The following is a 27,493-nucleotide window of genomic DNA, read 5'->3' as shown; positions in this document are numbered from 1 at the left end:
GAGATAGATCCAAATTCTCTATTTAAGAGATGTTTTGGAAAGCTGAGAAAGCAAGGAAGGAAAAAAAATGTCCCTGGCTTTGTTTTGATAAAGAACAACTTGACTAGATCAACAGAGGTTTTAATATCTAAGAATGGGATTAAACAAAAGATCTTGTCAGCATGGAAGGGCAGAACAGAATGTGACTGGAACACAGCCAACATTAAATGTTTACTAAAGAGCCCTGCAAACAAGAGCTAACTCACTAATTGCACCTACAGTGATAACATTCATCACTCTCTCCAAATCCCATACATCCTTCTGATTCTATAAACTTTTTCCAGAAACTCACAAACATTCTGTTTTATTACATGTGTGGAAGAAATGGGATGCTAGAGTGGGAAGACTTCTTCCTTTCTGGCCACCTGCAAGACTGAACTAGTCTCTTCGTTTCAGTGCCTCTGTCTCTCCCTCTCCTCTTTTGTTTTCTCTATTTAGCTTTGGGGCTTGGTGGGTGGCTGCTTGGGTGTTGTGGTTGTGTTTGTTTGGTGTTTGTTTGGATTTTTTGTTTGTTGATTTTTTATTTTTTTTTGTAACTTACATTTGGCATTTTACTTAAATCTTCAGCTCTTGAGAGACACCGACTGGGTGGGAATCTTGGCTTGAATTCTAATATAAATGTTTGAAGTGTTCTGGGTTTCAGAGAAATTTAAAATATGTAACATGAATCCCTGAAAGCCTTAAAAGAAAAGGGCAAAAGGCAAGTTACAAAAAAGGCATTTTAAGTCCCCATTTTTAAGCAGATCTCCTTTAGGGAGAAGAGCTGTTTCATGCATGAGCTGCACTGCCTGGGGCAATGGGACAAACCCATCGTCTGGGTTTAGTCATACTGGAACCACCACACACCGCGTTTTCAGGCTGTGACTGGCATTAGCAAGATTCAGAGCCTTCATTAGGAACCGAAAAAACAATATTCACTTCCTCCTTATCAGGAACATTCTCATGGAAGCAATGCCTTGAGTAAGGGCTGAGAAAGTTTCAGGATTTGGCTACATGTACACATGTGCGTATGTATAACACAGATACATACTTACATATATTTGTATGTGTGCGTATGAAAGTGCATACGTCTGTGTTTCTTGTATGTTTTCAGACATCCCATTTCCTGCTGGAAGATTTAAAGATGGGAATCCATGGACAAATCAGTTACATATTCTTTACTGCTCAAGCCAAATGCTCCTAGTGATACATAATGAGATTTTACATACTTTGTGCCTCATTGACTAATTAGATCAGTGCAGGCTACTCCCTCTGTCCCTCCCTTTTTGTACTAGGGACTTTCATTGCCTGTAGCTACACAAGTGTGGTTGCTTTTGCCAAATACTTGTAGATACTGCTAATAGCTTCATTTGAACTCCGCATTGCTGCACATTAGTATGGAGGAGTGGGGGTTGGTTGTGTATTTTAATCCATATTGTGATTGCTTTGATGTTGTTTGCAACAAGGAGTATGTTTTTATTTATACATATCAGAGCTGTTATAGGAATTTGTGCTTCCCAAAGGATTAGATTTCCACTATCAAACAAACACAGTGTATACTTAAAAGGGGGAGACTAACTAAAGGTCAATTTTCCACTCACAAACTACACTGCTTAGCCCTCTTTCAGTTTTTTCCATCCATGGATCCAAACGATTTGTACAGAAAGCTATCAGTTATCCCCACCTCGCATGCAAGGAAACTGAATCAGGACACTGCTACACACCACTGTTGGTGACATGGATGGTTAATGCCGTGTTAGTAGAGTCATAGGACCCACTGCTGCCTCTGGATTGACACTGACATCCCACACTTTGAAAAAACACACAGAAACTACCAGAAAAAAGGATCCATAATTTTTGCATCCCTGACAGGCAGTGCATAAGAGGGCAGAAAGAACAAAGTTGAGGGGAAGGTTTGGCTGAAGATATTTTTAAAATTGAATCATGAGAATATATAGAAACTGGTTTGGGTTGGAAGGGACCTTAAAGATCATCTAATTCCAGCCCCCCTGCCATGGGGAGGGAATGTATATGGCTCCTGTTACTTCTGCTTCCAAAAGCTAAGACCACAAACCACAGCATCACTTTCTTCTCCCTTCAGAAGCTCAAAGTCCATGTAGAAATTATTACAGTCTCTCGAAATTAAGTATATATGCCAAAGGCAAGAATGAAACTGCACTTCCACAAAACAGAAAAGTGGTATCTCATTGCTAACCCCCAAAGTCATACACTTAATACCCAAGATAGAGGTGACTCTTCTGGGGGAACAACCCCACTGCCATTTATCGAAGTTTCTGCTGCAGCTCACTTCCATGTAAATTAAAATCTGACTGCAAAGTCTTACTGTATAAATGCCTGGAAAATAACTCTTCCTTGCCAAAGTGAGTTTTGTCTCCCAGTTGTCATTCTGAGAGTGCTGCAGGAGCCTTTATCATTTGAGCCCACAAATTCCTCTTAGCACCAATAAACATTTCATTTTAACATGAGTATTGTTTAAAATTACAATATTTGATCACTTGCAATGGAAGAATAACTTTTCAGAGTACTTTGTGGACTCTCCACAGCTTCCCCTTCAAAATTAAACTTCAGCTTGGGGTATTTGTATCTCTTCATATTCAGTGTTTTGCTTTGACTGATTTAGTCATTCATTATCACTATAGCATTCTGGAGGAAGAAATTACAAGGGTGAAATAAGGAGAATTACACTGTTACAACAGTCCACATCTGCTAGAAAAGGCACTTCTACAGACCTTTCAGCATCTTACAATAGAATCAGAGAGTGGTTTGGGCTGGAAGGGACATTAAAGCTCATCCAGTTCCAACCCCCTGCCATGGGCAGAAACACCTTCCGCTAGACCAGGTTGTCTTGAACACTGCCAGGGATGGGGCAGCCACAGCTTCTCTGGACAACTTGTGCCAGGGCCTCACCACCCTCACAGGGAAGAACTTCCTGGTAACTAATCTCCCCTCTGTCAGTTTAAAGCCATTCCCCCTTGTCCTGTCACTACAGGCCCTTCTGAAAACAGTCAGAATCACTGCAGAGCTACAGAAGGAAGAGGGCTCATAGTTAATACACGGAGAACCTGGATGCTCCTGCCTGCCAGAACAGCACTCTTCAGTTATGGTGTGTGAGAAAACTGGACCTTTTCTCTGACCCCGCGAGTGGCACGTATTCTAAGCACTTTTTAGACACTAAGAAAGCTGCTACAATCACTCATTTATTTAAAGAATGCAACCTCCATGTGACTAACATCTCCTAGTACTGTTGCTGGACAAGGCTGAACTATATAGTTCTGCAGTGACCCAACTGACTAAGATGAGATGGCACTGCACCTCACTCGTGAAGAGGGGTAAGGACAGATGGAAACCAACCCAGCCTGGTGTGCCAGCCACTGTGATAACCCCAGCTGAGCCCATAGGGTCTTACCTGCTACAGAGTATGGCTTAAGGCTATGTCTGAGCCTTCTAGCAAGTATGACAAGACAGTCACAGGGGTGCTGCAGAGAGCCCTGAGTGTCAGCAGAGGTACAGACTCATGGAGGGCCTCACCTCTTGATGTTATTAAACAAGGCTGAAAATCTGAGAGAGTAATCTAAACAGACCAAAAGAATTAGTTTTCTACTCAAGTTACTGGGTTGACATAAAGTATACGAAGTGCTCCGTGCGTCTATTGGAAACATATGGGTTTTTTGAGCCCGAGGACATGGGAGAAGGCAGCCACTGTGACTACAAAAATGTCAGTTTCCTGTTTAAATTTGGGACTGTATTTAGACTTATCATCTGAGAGGTTTCTCTGGATAAAGGGAAGGTTGGTTTGTTTGTTTGTATTAGGGATAAGGCAGTTTCCGGATTGGGATCACAGTGTTTATATTTGTCAACTTTATGCCAGCTGTGAGTAAAAAAAAAAATATCACCAAATTTACTCAAACACTGTTTGTGGTGAATTTGTTTCTGTTCATCCAATCCCAATTCCTTTGGTTTGTTTTGTTTTTTTAAAGAATTGGTCATATCCACACAAAAAATATTTAAAATTTTGGGAATACCAGAACTATGCAGCTGCTATATAGTAAACTATTAGATACTTAGTTCCTCTCAAAAAGGAAGTTGAAGCATATTTGATCAGAAATAGGTTTCCCATGACCTTCCATTCACTGCTTGTATCTTAAAGCCGATGTGTGAGTTCCAGCTGTATATTCAACACGAGACTTTTACCTACCATTTGACTGTGAACAGCTGGTACTGCCTACTCAGTTGGTTCTCTAAGGAACTGTCAAATGCAGCTGCAACATGGAGAAAAAAACATACTTGCAAAAAGCTAGGCTGAAAGCTTTCACCTACTTGTTTGGAAAGATACCAGGGTGAGAAGTTGACAAGTAACATGGCTTTGGCTTGTCTAGTACTCACCTCTCCAAAGCAGAAGGAATGTAACTTACTGAAATGAATTTCATCTCACTCTTTGTTGGGGTCTCTAACAGAGAAGCTTGAATACATTCACTTTAAAACACAAGGGTGAAAAGGACAGCAGTTTTCAAGCTGGCTCACTAATGGGTTAGCTGCTCAAGAAATCAAAGACAGGCAAAGATCTGGATGTTATCAGAATAAACTTCTTGAGCCTCATCTGCTGACATAAACTTGTCAGATGTTAACACAGTATACAGATGTATAAGACCTCTTCACGCTACCTATGCCTCTCCTTCAAATGCTTGTTTCAGCATGGAGAAACTGAACGACAAAACGTGTCAAGTTTAACTCGGAGAAAACCAAAATTATTTCACCTGTTCCAGCATTCATCCATAGCATAAGGTATTCCACTCCACTTTGGAGAGTGGACTGATCTGACATGTTTAAGAACTTAGTCTGTTTCTCCAAGTTGGACAGGGCTTGGAGCAACTTGGTATAGTGGAAGTTGTCCCAGCTGGGGGTTGGAACTTGATGGGTTTTAAGGTCACTACCAACCCAAGCCACTCTGTGATTCCATGAATGATCTGTAGCAGCAGATTATCTTTCATCTCGGCCTATCTTCCCCCTCTCACAACTCATTGTCAAGCTTTTCTCATTTGAGAGCCATTTGATACATGCTTTCAACTGCTTTCACAACAACTAAGCAAGCTGGGATATTCACCAATAAAAGCATTTAAATTTGCATTGACAAAACTATCCTGTGCCAGGTGCCCTATTACAATCACAGGTTCAAACTTTCAAAAGCTAGGAAATACATAATGGAAGCAAAAACTGATGCAACCTTTAATTTGTTCTTAAACAACGGTAAGTAACAGCTAGCACTGACTTCCATACCTTGTAGCATCATCAACAAGTTACTGATAACTATGAAAATGAAGGAAAAAAGGCCAGCTATCTTGTAGGTCCTCCCATCTCAGAGGTAGAAGACAACAAAAACATGCATGAGAAACTCTTGACTACACAAGGGTGGCATCAAGTGCCCTCATTAAGTGGAACAAATGGGATTCCTCCTCCCTGTGAACTGTTTCCATTTCTATAGCAGGTACAACCAACTGACAAAGCAGAACTGTCATGAGGGTGTTACTTATACCAAAAGAAGATCCTGCTAATGCATAAGTACCATACAAAGTCTCCAGATCAACATTTCACAATGCCATGAATGCAAAGTGTCAAAGACAAGGAGGAGATGATGTTCTTCTCGCTGCCTGTATGGCCATGCTAGAAGCATGTTGATAAAACAAGAACAAAGACAAGTGCTTGTACCAAGAACCATTTTGACATTTGGTCTGCTACTGAATCCTCAAAGGCTGATTCACAAGATGAGGACATTAAAATCCTAAGAAAAAACATAGGGAGGAAAGAGCAGAGGCTGAAGGAGAAGCAGTGGCACTTCACAGAGATGCCTTGAATCTCCCCATTTCCTGGCTTCAGTCAGTTTGCATTTACATAGCACTTCACAAACCTTAAATTAGTAAGGCAACAACAACCTGGAAACACTAATCTTCCTCCACTGCAGCGGCACATGATGCTGAAACACCCAATCCAAGGTCTTGCAGCAAGTCAGTACAAGTACTACCTATTTACTTTTGTCCCCTGGGGATCTGCTTTATGCTGAAAGATTTCCCCAGTTCAACTCTGCCAAAAATGCCCACCCAGAGGGTAGAGGAACATGTCACACTGAGGGAAGGAGTGCTGGTGCTCTCTGGATGACATAAGGGTGACACTGAGGAAATGACCTTCCCAGCTCTAGCACAGGCTGAGGGGCATGACTTCTTCCACACTTCCTACCCCTCCCAACTCTTAGACCTGGCCCGAGTCCCAAATCTAACTGCCTCCAGGCAGTTCACACAACTGAAACGTGTCTCAATTTAATAATCAGTAACAGGAAAGGCAATAATGCTCCCTACAAATTTCCCTACAAATTTCTAGAAGTGGGTGCTGCAAAGTTTAAACCTTCCTGAAAAGCCTCACAGGCTCTTGAAAAGTCATTGCAAAATACAGTATCCCTCTAGGTGAGTAGAGGCCCCGGGCTGGGCCTTATTCAACCTCTCCTGGGCTCCATCTCCACCAGAATGCAACCAGCCCTTAAGAAAAATCAATAAGCAAATAGGAACAACTTAAACCTGGGAGTTCTGTAATTACTGCTCTAGAAGAATCTTCAGAATATTCTGGTTTTGACCTCTGTCACCTCCCAGATTCCCTGTGGAACCTGTCATTAATTGCTCATTGTTCTGGTGCCCAACATTTCCAAATCATAGAAGCAAAAAATCACAGTCATTTCTGTTTGAAGGGACCTTACAGACCATCCAGTTCCAACCCCCTGCCACAGGCAGGGACACCTCCCACTAGACCAGGTTGCTCCAAGCCCCGTCCAACCTGGCCTTGAGCACTGCCAGGGATGGGGCAGCCACAGCTTCTTTGGGCAACCTGTGCCAGGGCCTCACCACCCTCACAGGGAAGAACTTCTGCCTAAGATCTTGTTTAAATCTCCCCTATGTCAGTTTAAAGTTGTTCTCCCACTAAAGTAGTATTACACCTTAGACTGAGCAGTGCTATTTTAGAGTAGTTCAGCAGGACAAAGTACATCTCTTACATCACTTTGGACTAAGGAAAATGGTATCTCTGGAGCACAGCATATTCTCAAATATTCTGGAATAACTTCCAATCTAAGCATAAATTTACAGGCACAAGATTTCCCAGCTGCAGCAATTTTTACACAAGTTGTCACAGTTGTGACAAGATGGGTGCTGAAAATTTGCTGAAGTTGACATTATTTTGGTGGGAGGTGTACAAACAAACCCAAGCAATTCTCTTTTTAATGCTCATGACAAATATTTCACTTACACTTTAATGAAGACATGCATGTCTGTGCTTTCAGTCCAGGTTCTCCTTCATGTTGCTACATGCAGGTAGCATTGACTCTACAATCAGCTGCTGATTGCAGCTTCTAAGCATTCTTATTAATTTAATAATGCATTGCCTGTTAATATTCTGTTCTGACAATTGACTTGTGCAGTTGTATTTTCGGTTACGAATCTGCATCGGTAAATCTAGTGTTCAGTTACACAATGAGCAAAGTGAACATGTGGACTTACCTATGCTAAAATATGATGACACAATTTCATAGATTCATAGAATGGTTTGGGTTGGAAAGGACCTTAAAATCATCCAGTTGCAACCCCCCTGCCATGGGCAGGGACATCTCACCCTAGGCCATGTCAGCCAAGGCTCTGTCCAACCTGGTCTTGAACACTGCCAGGGATGGAGCATTCACAGCTTCCTTGGGCAACCCATTCCAGTGCCTCACCACCCTCACAGTAAAGAACTTCCTTATATGCAACCTGAACTTCCCCTGTTTAAGTTTGAACCCGTTACCTCTTGTCCTATCACTACAGTCCCTAATGAAGAGTCCCTCCCCAGCATCCCTATAGGCCCCCTTCAGATACTGGAAGGCTGCTATGAGGTCTCCACACAGCCTTCTCTTCTCCAGGCTGAACAGCCCCAACTTTCTTAGCCTATCTTCATGCAGGAGATGCTTCAGCCAAGAGCAGAGAGGAACCTGAGATGATAAACTAGAATACTGACTCTCAACACTCTTTTAGCAGTTTTGTAAAACCTCCTTATTGCTATCTAAGTAAGTGGAGAGAGACCTCAAACCAAACAGTTCTTTCACCATAGACAATGGTGAAACTGATGCACTGAATTTATTAATTCTTCCTGATTATATGATAAATTGAAGATCCATTCTGAGATGTTTTCAAGAGACAAGGGGTTTGAGGGAGGACTCTCCTCATATAGATCTATGCTAACTGCCTGGGGCTAAATCAGAAGGACTAACTAAAATTAAATAGAGTAACTGAATAAATAGAATAACTAAACAGAAGACTAACTGCCTGGGGCTAAAACAGGAATGGAAGATGACAACAGGGTAGCTGGGTTTTCAACCTTGCTGCTTTAACCAGCCTGATGAAGAGAAACCCCAGGGGAAGGAAACAAAAACCAGTTCTGCTCTCCTAGAGACAGATCTCACCTGCCCTCTCTCCAAGGACACAGCTTTCATGACCAGTGGTTTCTAAAGCAGAGGGGCTCTCCTGTGCTTTACCCGCTAAGTAAGGGGAATGGGGTATTCAGGCACTCAAAGTTAAGTCTAAAATGTTAATAGCACATATGGCAGAAAGGAGGCAAGTTTTATGCTAGAAGCAACTACTGAGGTTCTAATTATATCCTTTGTGGAAAGTTTCTTCTTGCCTTAAATTTGCCAAAAATGTTTGATATTTTAACACAGACTAAAACCAGGCCCATAGCTAGAAGAAAGGTGCATTCTGTGCTTGTCAGCCATTATACAAATCATAATGCTTTACTTTTCAACAGGATATATACATGTATAATTATTAAATATACATATTACATATACATAGACACTAAAGATCTTACTTATAAGTTAAAAAAGCACATGATCCAAAATTTCATATAGTCATGAACTAGTGGCCAACATAAATAAAAATAAGCCAAAGCAATATCTGATTTAAGAAAAACTGCAAGTGGGTTTGTTGTTGGTGTGAAGTCTTTTTAAGCCAGAAAGTAACTAAGTCAAATGAAGAACTAAAAGGCAACTCGGATGAGTAACTGGCAATACGTAATCTGAGCAATTGCCTCTCCTTGTAAACTATGAGCTCTGCTCAATGAGATTTAGAAAGGTAAAACATCCCATGAAGGAAAGGCACTCTAAGAGGCATGAAAAAATTACTGTAAGAATATGAGCTACAATGGGAAATTTTATAACTGTCAGTGGATGATAGGTGACATTCACAAAGAGTCTTGAAATGTTGGACAAAAGTCACTGGAGACAAGGCAAGATGAAAAAGCCCAGTGTGTTCATACAATGGCTCACAAGAGGCTCCTGCGGGAAAGGGAAAAGGCAACAGAAATACCTACGCAAACTGCAAACACCAAAGGACAGCAGGGCCCCATCATAGGTGAAGTCAGTCACACAATAAAGGTGACAAGGAAAACATATGGCACCCCAGACAGAGACCAGCACACAGACAAAATGTAAAATGACAAGGATAATCAAGATGTCCCAATAGTCAGGATCAATAGAAGGAAACATTTCTCTGCAAAGTTTTTTATTCATGTGTCCATCCAGCTATGAAAAATCCTACTAAGAGTGACCCTGGCCATCAGCTTTAAGCTAGGAAAATTAAAATTCAGAAAACTACACAGATATTAGATATTACAGAATATCTTCTCTCCTTAACCTGCTTAATCCCTTGCCTGCTTAACCTCATAAAACTGTTTTCCTGGGCTTGCTGAAGAGCATATTTCTTTTTCTGCTCCCCCCCCCCCCCCTTTTATTAGAAAAATGAACAGCAACCTCATATTACTCCCTTTATTTCCTGACCATTCACTGTTGCTCTCATTTCTGCATTAGCACTAATGCGAAAAGCTGTGCAAACCAGCACAAAGCTAAGCTTTAAAAACTTAGGCTGGGTATTTGTCAACCTTTTAATTCCTCCGTTAAACAAATAAACAAAAACCCGACAACCCACACAACTAGGAATCCATCAGTAATGGAAAGAGTAATGCAAGGAATCTGTAGACCCATTCTTTGAAAACTATGAACAGGGAAAAGAAGACTATGAAGAAGGCTGCCCTTGCTAGCTTCTTGAAAGCAGAAAAAAAAAAAAAGTGAAACAAAAGGTCTGAGGAGAAAATTAAAAGCAGCCTTCAAAATAACCCAACACAAAACACCACTGTGTTAGGAAGGAAGAAGAGGGGGGACAAAGAGGGGGAAAAGTTAAAAAAAAAGAGAAATAAAAGGAAAAAAAGGGAAAGGAAAAAAAAAAAGAAAAAGAGAAAAAAGCCAATCCAACAGCTCAAGTGCTAGGCTCTTTAACACTGCCAACTCACAAACCTGTCAAACTTTTCGCCCCATCTACTAGGCTTCTTTCTTTAATACTACAGTCCTTCTGAAAAGGGGAAGCAGAAGAAAAATGATTGGACTAAATTTGCATAACTGTGCAACATGGGAGATTTATGAGCATTTTTTAACAGCCAAATCAGCCAAACAAATTGTCTCCAGGACTGCAACAGTAAGCTACTTGGGTTCTTAACATCGGCAACATCACAAGTGAGCTGGGAGAATCAAATCCTTCATTATAAAAATCAATCACAATTCCCATTCTGTTCTTCAATCCCTAAAAAAGAAACCCACCCCAAAACCCTAGTGCTGCAAATCTAGCCTTCTCACTGAAGAATGAATACTAGATAAAAAGAGAGCCGACAGCTGGCCCAGAGCCAAAAATAAAGCTTTCAGGGACAAAAATTGCTGAGAACAATGTTTGTTCTGCGCTCAAATTTTTATACATGCAACTCTGTACAGACAAGACAGGCACATCTAGCGACATGGCTAAGAATATACATTTATGATGGAGGATACCGCCTTTTAAAAGGAGAAATAAATTACAGATTAATGCCTTTTTATGCAAGCTGCAAGGAGAAAAAATTCCTGGAGCAATTCAATTCAGCGCAAGGAACAAGGTTTCTTTCAAAAAGTCACCCTTTAACTGGGAAGGGCGCTTCTTTGCAGGGAGTCTGAACTGAGAAATACGCAGCTCCTTGCTTTCTATTTATAGTCATTCAGGCAGTGAATAGTCTCATTCCAAATGCCACAAGGCATGCTCACAGCCTTTTATTCGAGAGACCTGATTTGTGTTTCATATGAAAAAGTCCAGCCCAATGGAAAAGGAAAAAAAAAAAAAAAAAGAGGGGGAGGGAAAGAGAAAAATGGCAATGCAACACGCAACAGAAACATTTTTTTCCCCCAGCATCTCCTTTATGAAGCTGGTGGTGGAGAGTGTAGAAAAGAGGGGTTTTTTAGAAACTTCCCTATGGGAAGGAAGAAAAGTATGAGCTTTGGAAATACATGCATTTTTACTCATTAACACTGAATAGCAGTTGCCCTGCAATTTAAGCAAGTCTGGGGGAAGGAGGAAAAGGAGCGAGGGGTGACAGCATTTCAATTACTTGGCTTTGAAGGACCCTTCTGAATGAGAAAGAGACAGAAAACACTTGTCAAATGCAAGTTCAAGTGAAAGCCACTTCTGCCAATGAAGTGTGCAGATGGCTGTGGGGGTTCCACTGAACCCTAACTGGGCCTCTATTATGTCTTCATTGCTCACAAAAAGGCAAGGGTCACCTTCAGTTTAGAATAAGTTAGCATCCTTTCCCACAGAATGACTCTGGTCAGTCAAGCCAAGCAAAGGAAGTCTTCCTTTGAGTGACTGCTATCCCATCAGTGCACTGAAGAATTTTTAGAAAGGCTAAATAGACACAAAAACCTTTGGTCTCATCGACACTACTGACATTTATCAGAAAAAATTCCCACCGTTGCAGGCAATCTTGGGAGAACTAGGGTAGGCCGGTGGTGGCTGTCTTAGATTTCTTTCTCATTAGGGATGGATGATACAAGTCTAAAAATGGTACTGACAGCTTTCAAAATTTCACTAGTAAGACATGGCATGAAAAGGAAGTTCTACACATCTAATTTTTAGCATGTGTTCTTCCAGAAGATGGGAACCCCAACAGGCCAGTCCATTACACCAGGTCTCCTGTTTCTAACTGCATCCAGGTCTGCATGTTTCACAGCTGAAAGCTGCAGAAATTTTTCCTGATAGCATGGGTGGTACCACCACCTGCCATCCCAGCATCACTCAAGGCAATCTAGCTCATGCTTTCCAACACTATCTCCTGTACTGCTGGGAAATATCATTACCAATGCATTACCTTCAAAAAAACAACAAAGCTGAAACAGAAGAAAGCTAGAATTTGTGTTTGTGGCACAAAAACCCATATTCTTATGAAAATATTTCATAAGAAATATTTTCCCATATGAAAAGATCGTACCCAAGGTCACTAGACACCAAAAAGTGTGTGGTGTCCTTCCCAGTGGGTTCAAAGGATCACATATGAGAAGGAGAGCTCCAGACACTGAAAGGTCAAGTATCTCTAGTACTTTACTTCCAAAACAGCAGCAGGAAAATAAGAGCAGGGGAAGGACTTTTTCCCAGGGAAAAGCTAGATCCCAAACTAGGAAAACTACAATGACAAATCAAACTACCTGATAAGGTACACTGTGCGTTATTGACACAACTATCCACAAAGTTGTCAGAGTCAACACTGCTGTAAGACAATATTCACAGGATCACAATTCCTGGGCAGCACAAGTCACCATCTCTCTAGGTCAGAGGTAAGCTGTATGGCGAAGCTCAGTATTATTCTTGGAAGAGAACAGGAGAAAGCAGGAAAACGAAAGAAAAAGGGGAGTAGCCTGCAAAGAAAATTCATCATACTACTGGCAAACAATATAGCAAGTAACTTTGAGATTATGAAGTTTAAAACTCTCTTGACTACCCTGCCTGCTAGTTTGACAAAGGAATTCAAAGTTACTTCCATTTCCACAGAAGCCACCTTTTTCTCAGCAACTGGAAAGAGGCAGACCTACTCTGCACCAGAAAAGACATGAGGTTCTCATAAAGGGGGGCCCACTTCCACACTTCATAGGTACAGAAGCCTTCACAGCATTAAATACAAAATCCCTCTTTTAAATCCAGGAAGTTGATCCCAGCAAGGGAAGTAAAGCAGAATTCCCTCCCCAGCAAGCAGAAAAATGGTGATTTGATATAAGATAGCCTAAAATAATTCTTCAGGGAGAAAGGAGAGCCTCAAACATGTAAAATTCAAATTATTTTTCAACTTTGTAGTTTAATACATCCTCAGGATTTCCTCTTGATAAATATAGCAAAAGCTGCACACAGAGAAGTAATTCCTGAGCGCTCCACAAAGACCAAATTTAGAGGCTGTCAGTTGCTTGTTTTTTAAGTCATCCCTTTAAAAAAAGTAGTACAAAACAACATAGTCCCTGGAAAATCAACAAGATTTAGAAGCTTTATGACTATCCAGCCACCAAATCATAAATGGTTGTAGATGAAAATAAGTTCATACTGGTACAGCTTCCACCGTGGAAAGACTCAAAGGAGTATTTAAACAAGCAGCTGCCAGTATTTGTGGATTTTTCACTCTGAAGCTAATGGATACAGTATCAAGCTGGGCATATAAAAGTTTGGGAGAATCCCTGATCAAGAGTATTCTATGGAGGGTCATTCAATCAAATCATTATTTGAGAGTTTTCTGCTAGTGTGTTAAGTGGCATGACTAACACAGGCCGCATCATCTCCTGTATCGCCTGCTTGGGACAAGAAGCCCATGCTGTGACTGCTTCCACACAATGGCGTTTTGCTGCAAGGCTGGTCTTGCTCTGCTTCTTCACAGATAAATATTTCTGGTTATTTATGATGCTGAAGGCAACGTCAGTGAATATGAACCTTGCACTTGGAACACAGAGTATTAAACTTTTTGATGTTTTTGAGTTCCTGGATATTGGGAAAAGGGGGAGGAGGGGAGGTTTATCCAGTATCTCTGCACAAACTTTAAGAAAAAATTCTCTTTAATACTGAAAAGATTTGCCTTTATTGTGGAAAATCCATTTACGCTCAACAGTACCCCAGATAGCAGTCTTCACTTCAGATGTTCAGCTGCCTTCCTTTTCCATATGCATGGCCTAGATGATGGAGAAAAGAACCAGAGCCAAGACTGCTGAAGAATGGAAAATAACATGTATCTCCAAGAGCACTACTGAACACAGGATAGAAGTGGCCAAAGTTTGCACGTGTCCCTTACACCGAACACTTTCCTGTTCAACACTGTCACAACTTCCTCTTGCTCAGGGCTCAGATACAAGTTCACCTGCTAGCTAACTCAAAACATTGAAAATGGACAGGAGGGACTTCAACTTGATACGTTTATCTTCTTCCATTTGGCCAAGGAGCCTCTGCTCTGTGAACACTTCCTTACTACATAGTTCAGAGCAGAAAAGTGTGACACGTTCTGATCAGCTAAAGCAACTCATTTTCTCCAGCAGCTCACATACTTGGTAACAGTCCTCTTAAAAGTTAACAAAGCTAATGTGGTGCAAGGTAAAAAACAACATATTGAAATTCCTGATTAAGTGGTAAGCATAATCTAGACAATTTGATCTTGTAACTAGAAGACGGAGGCTCTATGAAGACTAGAAGGCTCTATGCTCCTGAACAGTTTACAGACACTGTGTGTTAGCAGCTGGTAATACTTCTGTGTTCCAGAAAGAGGTAGTCTCACACTGGGAAATGCTGAACCAGAGTTCAGGGTTTAGAAACACGTACCACAGCCAGAAGAGTTTAAGTCTGAAATCGCTCAGTGGTCTGGCCTGCTGAACATTACACATCATGTCATCTCAGCAGTCTGTTCCCCACTACACACTACAGACTGGTGTGTACAAGGCTGGGCCAACTGCAATAGAATTATAGAATCACAGAATGGTTGAGGCTGGAGGGGACCATCAGAGGTCATCTAGTTCAACACGGTCACCTAGAGCACATTACTCAGGATTGGGTCCAGGCAGCTCTTGAATATTTTCAGGGAAAGAGACAACCTCTCCGGGCAACCTACTTCAATGATAAGTCACCCTCACAGTAAAGAAGTTCTCCCTTGCTGAAGTCCAGGTAGGCAACATCCATGTGTACCATGCTCTGCCCTTACCTACTCAGCCAGTTGTCCCATCATAGAAGGAAATCAGGCTGATTTCCCTTTGGGTGAATCTATGCTGACTACTCCTAATCACTTCTTGCTTTCTACATGCTTAGAGATGGCCTCCAATATGAGTCATTCCATCATTACTATGGTAGCAAACTAGTTAAGAAAGATCATTCCAATATGCCTGAGCAGAAAACTCTGAATTCTTTCAGCAGAGGAAGCTGACATCCCTGCCAGTCTGAACTGAGGTGCATATTCTTGACTCCAAATCTGGTGATGTGTCTTGATGGTGCAAGCAAAACACAGCCAAGAGGCAGATGAGACAGTAGGGATTCCTGAAGGGGAGAGAATAAAAGACCCTATTCCCCTAGCTGCCAGATTTCCTTCTTCTTCCTAATGGTGCACACCCCCTTTTCACCTAAGAGGCTCTGTCAGGCTTTAGAAAATTTTGTAGAATTAGTGAGAACCTGTTTTATTCTTTATGCTCTCCACAGACATTTGTAATAGTCATCATTAAAGCAGTGAAGCCAAAGATAGATACAGAATCTTCCCTCCCAGAAAGCCTGTGCTCCATCCCAGCAATGTCCCTCTGGGGAAAGCAATCATAACAAATCTGTCATCAGTCTTAACAAAGTCCAAGAAATGCCAAAACCCTGCAACAACATTTTAAGAGAATCCTTCCTCCAAATGACTCCTCCTGCCCATTACACAATGACTATCTGGCTGCTGGTAAAAATTTGTTCCCAAGCCTACTAGTACAGCTTATTGCTCCTCAGCTTGGAACTAGATGATCTTTAAGGTCTCTTCCAACTCAAACCATTCTTTGAGTCTATGATAGGTAATGATATGCCAGGTCTTTGGACACTGCTATGGATATAGCTCTCATGTTCATGCTTGCTGAGCAACTTCCTTCAAGCAAAACAAAAAACCCCATACACCTACTATAACATTTGTGCTTGCTGGTTCAAGCAAAACACATAGCAATCCAGAAGCCTAACAGCTATTTAAAACTAATAAAAACATAGTGGTATATAATGCTCACAAACCACATACACAACCTCCAACAAAATAACATACCAAATGTCCACAAACATGTACACATGTCACTCCTGCAATAACACAGTTTAATCACAGGCAAGAAAACAGTACATTGCAAAAAGAAAAACTAATGGCTGTGTTCAAAGGAGCAATCCTGGTTGCAGAATATGCTGCTGAACAGAGCTATATGAACAGCAAGGATGCATACGTGGTTTGCTAGCCCAATTCTGATATATGTTATCCACAGAATTACAGAATCATTTAGATTGGAAAAGATACCATTGAGTCCAACCATTAAAAAAGCACTACCAAATCCACCAATAAACCACATCCCTAAGCGCAACGTCTACATGTCTTTTAAATACCTCCAGGGATGGTGAATTTACCACTGCCCCAGACAGCCTCTTCCAAGCCTTGACAACCCTTTTGGTGAAGAAATTGTTCCTACTATCCAATCTAAACCTCCCCTGACACACCTTGAGGCCATTTCCTCTTGTTCTGCCACTTACTACTTGAGAGAAAAGACCAACCCCTACCTTACTACAACCCCCGTTAGGTAGTTGTTGAGAGCCATAAGGTTGCCCCTCAGCCTCCTTTTCTCTAGAACAACCCCAGTTCAACATTAACATATATTTATGTCATTATAACATGATACATACCACTTTAGACATGTAGCACTTGCATCTAGAAAGGATATAATTTGCAAATGTATTAGAAGCAAAAAGTATAGGATATAGTGTATAAATGCTTCATGTAGGGATGGTAGTATAAGCTTCAGTTAATAACTTACTTCTAACAATTACATTAGCTGATATTTCTCTGCCACAATTCCAAATTGAGCCAAATGTCACCAAGAAGTTTCAAAAGAATCATTGAAATTAAAGCTCCCTTACTATCATCAATTTAAGTGATTTTACTACTGCAGGTGTCTACTACTGATATCTGTTCTTTAGATCAAGGAGAGTCTGTATTTCTTATATATACATCCATTTCACTTTTCTGTTCTTATGTATTAATATAAATATGCAGTGTGGGGATTATTTGCATTAATATAAATATAAACTAGGTCTTCTGAAATACACTTGTATTTATAGAAAATGATGCTTTGATTTTTTTGTATCTAATCAGCATGTAGCGGTAATTTTAAATTAGTTATTCTCTCTATGAGATTCGCCTGTTTCAATAAATCAGTGCAGAGTACCTCCCAAGTAGTTTAACACACTACACTGTCTTTTTAATCCTTTGGTGAAAAATGTCAATCCACTGAAACACGCACACAAAAATGTATTAGTTATGAGAAAATGTCTCATGTATAAATTAAATACTACATTTTTTAGGTCAATTGACTGGAAAACAAAGTGTAATATGTAAAGTATACTCAGGCTTGTTCAGAAAAAGCAGCCTTAAATTACTTTAGTTAATTTTTCTTCCCACTACAACTGACTTCTGCAAAGCCTATTTAAGTAGCACATTGTTCCAAATATCCTTTTACATTATTTTTGCAGAATGCAATCAATGACAAACTAATTCTAAAGGCTGTTGCCTTAAATTACAAGGACATCCCACATAACTACATCTTGGAATTTTTTTTCAGTGACATCAAGGGTTGTAATCTGGTGCTGACTTATACTTTAAATACCCTACAAACTTGTAAAGAATTATTGTACATAATTACGGGTCTTCTGTCCCTCAAATGAAGGACATTTGTCAATAAAGGGGAAAGGGGGGAGGACATGGGGAAGCTATCAGAAGGGATAGTCTGTGTAACATTGATTCCAAGAAAACTGCACAAAGTAAAATGCATACATAATAACAGGCACCTGAGAATTCAGTAATTGCTCATTATGTAATTACACCTTAGGCATTTTAAGCAAATGCTGAAGAAATAATACATGGAAAACCTGGCTAACCACAAAATTGTTTTTAAGGAGAATTAGGGAACTCTACACGTGGGTGCCATTGGGTCTTTGCTTCTCTCTCTGCTGGAACCCTGTAATCCTTATTAATCCTCTGTTTGTTCCTGGAAAGTACCTTTTCTCTGTCAGTAAAATCCAGAGTTTCAATTGGATTAATCCATGCCCCTTAGCTGTGGCTGAAGCTGTATGGGCAGACTACATGATTTTGACAGACATGACTCAAAATTTTTCATGTGTTTCTCCTTGATGTACATTTTGCCAAACAAATTAAAATAATAATAAAAACCAAACCTGGGAACAATGTTACCACAGGGTGCCAAATTTGCAGTGAAAGCCCCATAGGCTCCTATCATGCAAAATTTTGACAAGCCTTGCCAAATGGTTTCTTCAGGATGCAAACTGCTTGCAAAGTGACTGGGCCCTTTGTGTTGCAGCTGAATGCTGCGGATGGAAAGGTTAGGAAAGGGGTTTTTGCCAGGGAAGCAAAACTGCTGTCTTCACCCTACGAAGTTTCACCCTCACAAATAAAACATAGTCTCCTGGTACAGGATAGTGCTTGGCACCCTCAACAGCTCTGCAGTGTTCCTTTGTGAAAGGAGCACACCCAAAAGTAATGTCAAAATGTGTTACTGAAATGAAACAAACCTATCCCCAAAACAAACAAAAAAACCCTAAACCAGAGGCATTTACAGTACATTTCAAACCTGAGGTACAGCAAAAACAGGACACGTCTCCAGCTTATCAAATTTCCAAGCTGTACAACAGACACTGTTTGAGAACTTCATATATGAACAAGCCTTCCCTGAGAGAGTAAGACTACCTGCAGATCTAAAATACTAGAAATCACAGCAGAGATACACAAACAAACACGCACAAGCTATGCTCACTCTTGTTTTTTCTATATGGAAAGCAGCTGAAGTAATGCATTGTGATGAAGGTAATTCTCAGCTACAAGAAGTTTGTCAGAAAGCTACAGTAAAAGGATACATAGTTCACTGTTCACATTATCAGCCATCAGTCTCAATACAAATTCTTCCCCGACAGGCTTCAAGTACGACCATGCTCTGCACAACAGTTTCAGTTTATTCTATTTTGCAATTTCTACACAGTGAGCTGGGACATCCTGAGGCAAGTGAAAGTAGACGGATAGCAGAAAACAGTGGAAATGGGAATTTTCTCCTTTAGCTTACACCTTCTGCAGCAATTTGGTCTCTGGAAAATAGACTCATAAAAATCCCAGACTGGTTTGGGTTGGAAGGGACCTAAAAGCTCATTCAGTTCCAACCCCCCTGCCACAGGCAGGGACACCTTCCACTAGACCAGGTTGCTCCAAGCCCTGTCCAACCTGGCCTTGAACACTGCCAGGGATGGGGCAGCCACAGCTTCTCTGGGCAACCTGTGCCAGGGCTTCACCAACCTCACAGTAAAATTTTCACAGTAAAAATTTCTACTTGCTTCAGGAAATCTGGGACTGGAGTTTTTAGATGAGAAAACTGTCAAGTGACACCACTGCAAAAGTCCAAGAAAAACTAATTACTCTGAAAATAAGTCGATGCAAGTAGATAATGCACCTTAACTACACCAATGCAGAGCAATATACTAGCCCATCCACTGTCCCTCTCTATTATCATCTAACAGCTTTTTGGCCTCCCATCTTCAGCATGTACAAGGCAACATGCAGGAATCCACATGTTGCTTCTTTGCCTTGTGCAGTAGAGTGCAGCTGTGGAATACCACATTCTGAACCATGTGGGGTTCAGAAGGGGGCACTTCAAGCACTTGGTTGAAGTCTTCCTCCTTCAGGACTGCTCAATATAAATCTGAGTATCATTTTAGACGACTAAAGAGCCCTCCCCATGCAGTGTAGCAACAGAATAAACCACCAGAAACTTGATCAACATTTCTTTTTCCTAATGAGTTACAAAATAGTGTTACAGCTTACTATCTACTACATCATTTATGCTAATTTTACAAAGGCATTAACACAGATTAAGTATATCCAGTAATATGCTTCAAGTCAGTTTTAGATGCTTACCAGGAAAAAAGAAAAATCCTAATTTAAAGCTAGATCCACTAGAGTATAAAAAGCAAATAAATGTGTATCTTCAATTTGCAGTCAGCTGGTTTTGGTTTCCAATGAACTGCGGATGCAACAGGCATACATACACTTAGAGAACAAATCAGAGACACCAGCTGCGCTGGCAAGCCACTGTAATGGCATGCTCTTGGCAACAGAACAGATGCGTGAGAGAATGAGTTTATGCTCAACAACTTCAACAGTGAGTAAAAGCCTTCATACACCATACAGTAAGGTTTCATGTGTACTGGGCAGCAGAGTAGGTTACTGGGACAATCTAGGGTATCAACAAAACCTCTCAAACACAGAAGTCTTGCAGGAAAGCACTGTCAGGTTACAAATATAGCAAGATGGGCAATAAAAGTGAAATACAATCCATCAGATCAATTTGCCTCTATTTTAAATATTTTCTTAGTGCACTTTTTTTTCATCTTGCAGCTTCCCTATAACTTACTATAACAACTTCAGATTGAGGTTCAAAACCCAGTTTTTCCTTCTTAGAAATATAAGCACAAATGGCCAGGAACCAGATGCACTTTTAAAACAACTATTTTAATTAGAAACTAATCATTGAGAGTGGTGGGGAACACAGCAAGGTCCTAAGTAACTGTTTGAGACTTCTTCAAAACATCTGGCTGTATTCATATTCTCTATCCATAGCCTCATCTGTCTCAAATTAAATGGACACACTCATGCAAGTAAGCCCACTACTATATACAGGTCTTCAACAACACCATGAATACATTCACAACAAACGTATAAAATGGCTGTTCCACAGTAGTCTTAGATTACACAAAACGCATGTGCCCTCCTACATCACAATATTATCAAGCTCTACCAATATGCTGAATTTCCTCAGTTGAATACGGTTGTTAATAATTCACTGTAACCTCATAATCTAATAAACACAAATTTACAAGCCCCAAAAACCCTTGCCCTAAAAACCTCCATTTTAACCCTTTCAGTTATTTATCACCGTCTGCTCTACATGAAACTACTTTGGGACTCAGTTTTCTGCAGCAATATCTAAGACTCGTTTCACTTCTGTGGCAGCACAATTACTCTTTTAGATTAAGATTCAAGCATGGATAGTAATGCAAAAACGACCAGGAAAATGGCATCTCCTTTAGGAGAAAGTCTCTTGAAACATCCTGGGCTTCCGTGGTGCGAGTGTCAATATCCATAACTAGACCAGTACAGGTACCTGCTTTGACTGTATTTTACATTTAAAGCAGTGAATTTCCAGAGACACTTCACTAACTCCTGGGAGTACGTCATAAAAAATGAGCAGATAATTTGCCCTAATTTGTCTAGTGTCTGAGCAATAGGTAGACAGAACGAATTTTTTTCATTTTTAAGAAAATTCTTCTGAAAGAAAGGGGGGCATAAGGGCATCACACTGTTCTATCAGACACTCTTTCAACAATTCAGAAATAATACTATCATAAGTGTTTATAAACACTGTGAAGAGGATTTCCTCTCCTCAAATTCAGAGGTAGAATGTCTACATTGTTTTCAGAGCAGATGGCACATTAAAAATTACTTCTTGTCCATTTATCTGGACACCATACAATCATTATGTCCTGAAATGTGGCTCTCTAGAGCTCACACACCCACCTTCTCCTGTACATGAACACTGCATCAAGTCTTTCACAGCAGCAATTTTAGATACTAGTTCCAAGCACCACAGACAAGTCAAAACATCTTTTGAAGAGGTTGTACCTGAATGTCCCAATTTGTTGCAAAAGCCTCAGGTAAAACCTCTACTATAGAGATGCTTAAAACCTGAGCAATTAAAATACACTTGTAGCAATGTAGACATAACAAACAATATTTCTAGCAAAAGTTATCTGAACCACATGAATGTGTTTCCTTTCTTCTCAAATATGTCTTGTTATGCTAAATACCATGTTAATATTAATGAAACAACACACTCCTCAAAAAATTCATAAATGTATCCAAGACATAAGGCAACACATGAGAACTGCCTTGTTTTCTAAGAATGCACCCAAGTATGGCCCTATTACTTACCTCAATTTTATCTGTTTTTGCATCTCCCCAGTAAAGCTTGTCTTTTTCCAGATCCAGTGCCAAGCCATTAGGCCAACCCAGGGATGTGTTCACCAGAACTCGCCTTTCTGAGCCATCCAAATAAGCACATTCTATCTTTGGACTTTCACCCCAGTCCGTCCAATACATGTAGCTGTAAAAATAAAAGAGGGGAAACAGCCTATGCATGTAATATGCAAGTCAAACAAGTGTCAAGATCTGTCCTGCTTTTGAAAAAACTTACTAATTTTTGCCAACTGCAGGAAACAAGTTGACTTGAACTACAATCACTGATGACAATCTAAAGTTTGAACATTAAATAGATTAAACTATTGAAAATGTGCAGTGGACCAATTCTTTCAAAGTTATGATAACATTGAAGACACAGAGAAAGGAAAATATAACCAACCACACAATGTATAGGTTCACTGACGAACACTATTATTTAGAAATCACTTTTTATATACACAGTATTAGAGGGATAAAGCAAGGGAAATCTAGTTATTTCCAGAACATCTGACAAATTATACACACATCATCCCCCAAAATGCACCAACCACAGGGCTACCAATAAACACAAAACTTACCCCATTACAGGATTGAGCACTATTGCTCGAGGTTCATCTAGGTTTTCTGAGATAAGGATCTTTCTTGATGTCCCATTCAACCGGGTCACTTCAATGCGGTCTGTTCCAGTATCAGTCCAGTACAGGTTCCTCGCCACCCAATCCACAGCAATACCATCCGGATGATTGATTTCTGTGGTTACCAGAGTCTGTGCTCCAGATCCATCAAGGTAGGCCCGACGAATTGCCCGGACATCATCATCAGTCCAGTAGATGTAGCCCTCCACAGGATCATAGTCTATCGCAATTGCGTGTCTGATATTGTCTATCTGCAGAATGATGTCAGTGAAATCTGGCATGTCCAGGGAAATCCGCCTCAAGTCAGTCCTTCTAGCAAGCAGCAAGACTTCTTCAGCACCTGGGGAGAAAACCATTCTGGGTATCATTTCCTTTCTTACTGTGGTGAATGCTTCAATACACCACAGCAGGCTGTGAACAGCCATTGTCACTATAAGAAGAGATTTCCTTGAAACAAGGACATGAAACTTTCATCAAAATGTACACTTGTTTGAGAAGGGAGTTATTCCTAATCAGTTCTTCTCAACCAGCTACTTGGGCTCGCATTCTTATTTCATAAATACAGCATCTTTTCCCCAGCCTCCTAAACTAATATGGAACACAGCAATCTCTAACTAGAATCATAAAAAAACCAATAAATTTGGTAGGTGTAGTACCAAATATTTCATCATGCTATATAGCATTCCTCAGCCCAGCCAAACTTCCCACGAGCTGTATCAGTGCATTAGATGTACTTTTCGCACATGAGCCCCACAGAATAAATGACATAGGCTAACCGAACACTTGAGTATTTTGTAAACAAATTGCATTAATGATTTACCCCACACATCCCAGCAAGAAAGCAAGTTACAACCACAGCAAGTATTTCTCATCTGGCCAAAGTTAATGCAAAGCTAATTCTAAGGCAGTAGGATTGCTGTTCTTTTCTCACCTCTATTCCTCCCCACTGCAAAGTTTCACTGCTAGTGGAAAGGGTGCCAAACAACAACAAGCATATTTGAAAGACAAATGACATCTTCAGTGTCATCTTTCTTGCAACTTCTTTTATTGGTACAAAACAGGACACACAGTAAAATATTTAGTTGCATAATGCATTTTTTTCAGATTCACCCCTGCATGCTTCAGCACAGAAAGAGCAGTACGAGTATGTGTCTTTCCTACCCTGTGATTAAATTGATGCTGTGCAGATTGAAAACTGACAAGGAGTTTTTACCATTTAGCCACACATCAAAACAAGAAACGAGAATAAAAGTCACTTGTAGCATTTCATCCAGATCAGCAAACACCAGCAGGAGATGGTAACTTCCAGTTACCACCTACAGCTCAAATAGAATAAAAATGGCCAATGTGGGACAAACCTTTTGAGTCCACCAATAATAACAGAAATTCAAATCCTCACAAGAATTTTCTTCTAGGAATAATTCACATCTAGACATGCATATGGAGGTCTGGAGACTTAGAATTCGAACCTATTGCACATCAAAACCAAATTCACATTCCTTTTGGGAACTGTACTGTGCCATTCGCTTACGTATTTGGAAATCAGAGCTTAGTTTCCAAATACTTATCTCGGAAGCTCTGAAAAGAAATAGTGCTTGGGCTGCAAGGAAAGGATCTAGAAAAGCAGCGTTACAATATCCCCCAAACAAGTTTGCTACACAGCCCCAAGGACACAATTTAATGTGCACTTTGAACTACCTCAAGTCACAGCAGCTCCTGAACGAAGGGGTGCTGCACTTCTCCTTGCCATGGGCTACTTGTTCTCACTTCTGTATCACGTCTTCTCACATGCAAGCACAGCATGGTTGTGTGTTGCAAACCACATTAAAGAGTTGATCCAAACAAAAATGAACTCAACAGAAATAAAGCCATCAGCCAAAGTTAACAACCAGACCAGCTTGCTGCAAAGCTCACAAACACTTGTTGCGGACTCAGGGAAGGACAACATCATTCATCAAGAATGCTTCTCCTAGTCAGTGTTAGCTGACGAGGTTTGATAACTACAGCATCATCTGCACTAACAAACTTTGAGGAAAGGCTTGGGAAGAAGGAAAGAAACATTAACTCAGAGCTCAAAAACCATGTGGAGAAAAGGGAGGAGGGAGAGCCCATTCTTGACAGCAAAGCAAAGGAGATGTCTACCACCAAACTTATGCAGATTTTCTGTCTTCAGATGTTGCAAAATAAAAAAAAAAAAAAAAACCAGTTTTCAGGAAGAGTGTTTCATGTGCTTGAAACTTCTGCTTGCTTCTCGGGACACAGCAAAACTGTTGTCCAAGCTGAGAAGGTGACAGTCCCAGGCGACCAGACAACTTAGACAGCTGCATTCCTCCATTGACCCCTTAGGTAAGCACAGCAACAGTTCTTAATTTTTTCAAGATTCTTTTCCGTTAAGGGAACACTGCATCAGCAATCCTTAGAAGGCACTGCAAAAAGCATTCATTTTCAAAATGTATAAATCTACTGGATTTTAGCACCTATACTAAATAAAAATAATGGGATACCTAAACCAGTATTTGATATTTTACATTATCAAAGAATTACAGAACCTGGCCTTGAACACTGCCAGGGATGGGGCAGCCACAGCTTCTCTGGGCAACCTGTGCCAGTGCCTCAACACCTTCACAGGGAAGAACTTCTGCCTGATCTCATCTCAAGTCTCCCCTCTGTCAGGTTAAAGCCATTCCCCCTTGTCCTGTCCCTACAGGCCCTTGGTCAAAAGCCCCTCTCCACATTTCTTGTTGGCCCCTTTAGACACTGGAAGCTGCTCTAAGGTTTTCCCGGAGCCTTCTCTTCTCCAGGCTGAACGAGCCCAGCTCTCTTAGCCTGTCTCCAGAGCAGAGCTGCTCCAGCTGTCTGAGCACCTTTGTGGCTTCCTCTGGACTCACTCCAACAGGTCCATGTCTTTATGTTGGAAATTTTATGCCTAAAAATGTTGTTTTACTTCCTGAAGAGTGAAAAAAAAAAAATATATAATCAATCAAGCAAATGTTTTCTTAAAAACGACCATCGGGTACAGAAATCTAATGTACAGCTTATACCTCCTCTTCTACCATGCTACTTTGCTAGATATATATTCCAACAAATAATCTTTTAAAGATTAACTAGGTAGAATAGCAAACAGCATGAAGGAAAGGTGAGACTGTCAACTACCTCACTGGAACTACTGCAGAGTACATCAAATGTGAGAGAGTTCCCAGACAGCTATTTTAAAAAGCTACCTGGGAACAAAAGCAGTCCATAGTCTGTGATGGTTTTCTCATTCTCTTCATCAAGGATTACCCCAGGAACAGTGGTCTCAGGGCTACATTGATTATTTCTGGATTAGAAAACAGGTCAAAATCAGGACAACATGAAAAGCATCAACTTCAAGCAGAAAGGGAGGATCTTCAAAATAGTAAAAGGGTTGTATTCAAAACTGATCTATGCTATGTTAAATATGTGGTATTTCTATGGAGCCCGTTCAAATAGAAAGGCTTTCGGATCTCTTTTGTTTCATTAACTATTTGGGTGGACATTTTGTTAGAAGTATTTAAATGGTATCAAGTCCCATGGTACTAAGTATTACACACACCTTCTTTTTTCTGACATTACCATCTCCAAAGAATTTACAGTGCCACCAGACACTGTTTTGTCCAGAGAATGTTAGCTTGACCACAGCAGAAGTGAAAAGGAACATAGGCCTTATTAAATAAGGATTAATATTATCTCCATATTATCTCCAATAGTAGAGATTGTCCACGACCAAAGAGTCTTTTTACAGAGAATTTTCCAAAAGATCCTACTTCTTAATACGTTTAAACACACAGAAAACATTTGATTTTCTAATGCAAATTAAAATTACACCTTGATAGCCAAAGCAAGGGGGACAGAAGGGGACGGAGGGGGGAATTACTGTTAGAGAAGCACCTTCAAATCAGGACACTGATCTGCAACTGCAGAGGTTAGAGAGCACACTACAACAGCATAGCAAGTATAGCAGAAGCAAAAATCATGTAGCAGAGTCTTATATCTTGCTTGTATATTTCTGAAATATTTCACTTGTGGGAGGCAAAATAAAACCTCCTGTTTTGTGCAAGTTAAGTAAAAATTCAGGCCTCAAAACTCAATGTGGAAAAGTGGATGCACCTGGCCATCCAAATGCCACACAAACTCTTCTGAGTTTTAAATTATAAATTAATTTTAAATTGTTTTAGCTCAACTGTCTTAAAAAGTGAGCAACATTGCAGCTGTTCAGCCACCCACAGCACTGTGAGTTTCATATCCACCTTAACTTCTGAATTTCCACTATATTAATGTGTCTGTAATCACAGCCCTAATAATTAAGTACGAGTAGTGTGAAGCAGAGGAGAATTAAATACATGCCTAGGAACTGATAACACAGCAATTACAAATATTACATGTATTTCTAAAGACAACCAACATTACAAGCAACATTGCATGGGAACTGACAGATAAGAATCAAATGTATACGTTTTGCCTCTTCACACAACTGATTGCAGTTTCTGACATTTTCAGCTGCTCTGGCTATTCCTGTAGGCAAATACTACTGTATAAATATTCCTAAACTCAGGTCTGTCCCGTGAATATGCACAGCTGAAAAAAGAACTGGGAGAAGACATCTTTTCTCTGCTGACATAGCAGACCAGAAAAAAAACCTT

The 27,493-nt window shown here is 40.4% G+C and overlaps 1 protein-coding gene across 2 annotated transcripts in view; it reads right to left on the bottom strand.

The window, feature by feature from the left end:
- LRP5 (LDL receptor related protein 5) overlaps nucleotides 1-27,493 on the bottom strand; it is a 126,668-nt gene that overhangs the window by 45,179 nt on the left and 53,996 nt on the right. For both annotated transcript variants that reach the window (XM_061462835.1, XM_061462836.1), the window contains exons 6-7: nucleotides 22,776-23,172; nucleotides 22,171-22,342 (exon numbers count right to left, since the gene is read on the bottom strand). In XM_061462835.1, the coding sequence (XP_061318819.1) occupies nucleotides 22,171-22,342; nucleotides 22,776-23,172 (569 nt within the window). The remainder of the gene's footprint in view (nucleotides 1-22,170; nucleotides 22,343-22,775; nucleotides 23,173-27,493) is intronic.

This window comes from Pezoporus flaviventris, unplaced genomic scaffold (assembly GCF_033815535.1).
Source record: "Pezoporus flaviventris isolate CSIRO_AGI_PZ_B2104156 unplaced genomic scaffold, CSIRO_AGI_Pfla_v1 ptg000036l, whole genome shotgun sequence".
In the NCBI taxonomy this organism is placed as follows: Eukaryota; Metazoa; Chordata; class Aves; order Psittaciformes; family Psittacidae; genus Pezoporus; species Pezoporus flaviventris.
Note: the sequence above shows the minus strand (reverse complement) of the source record. Positions and strands in the feature narration are given on the sequence as shown.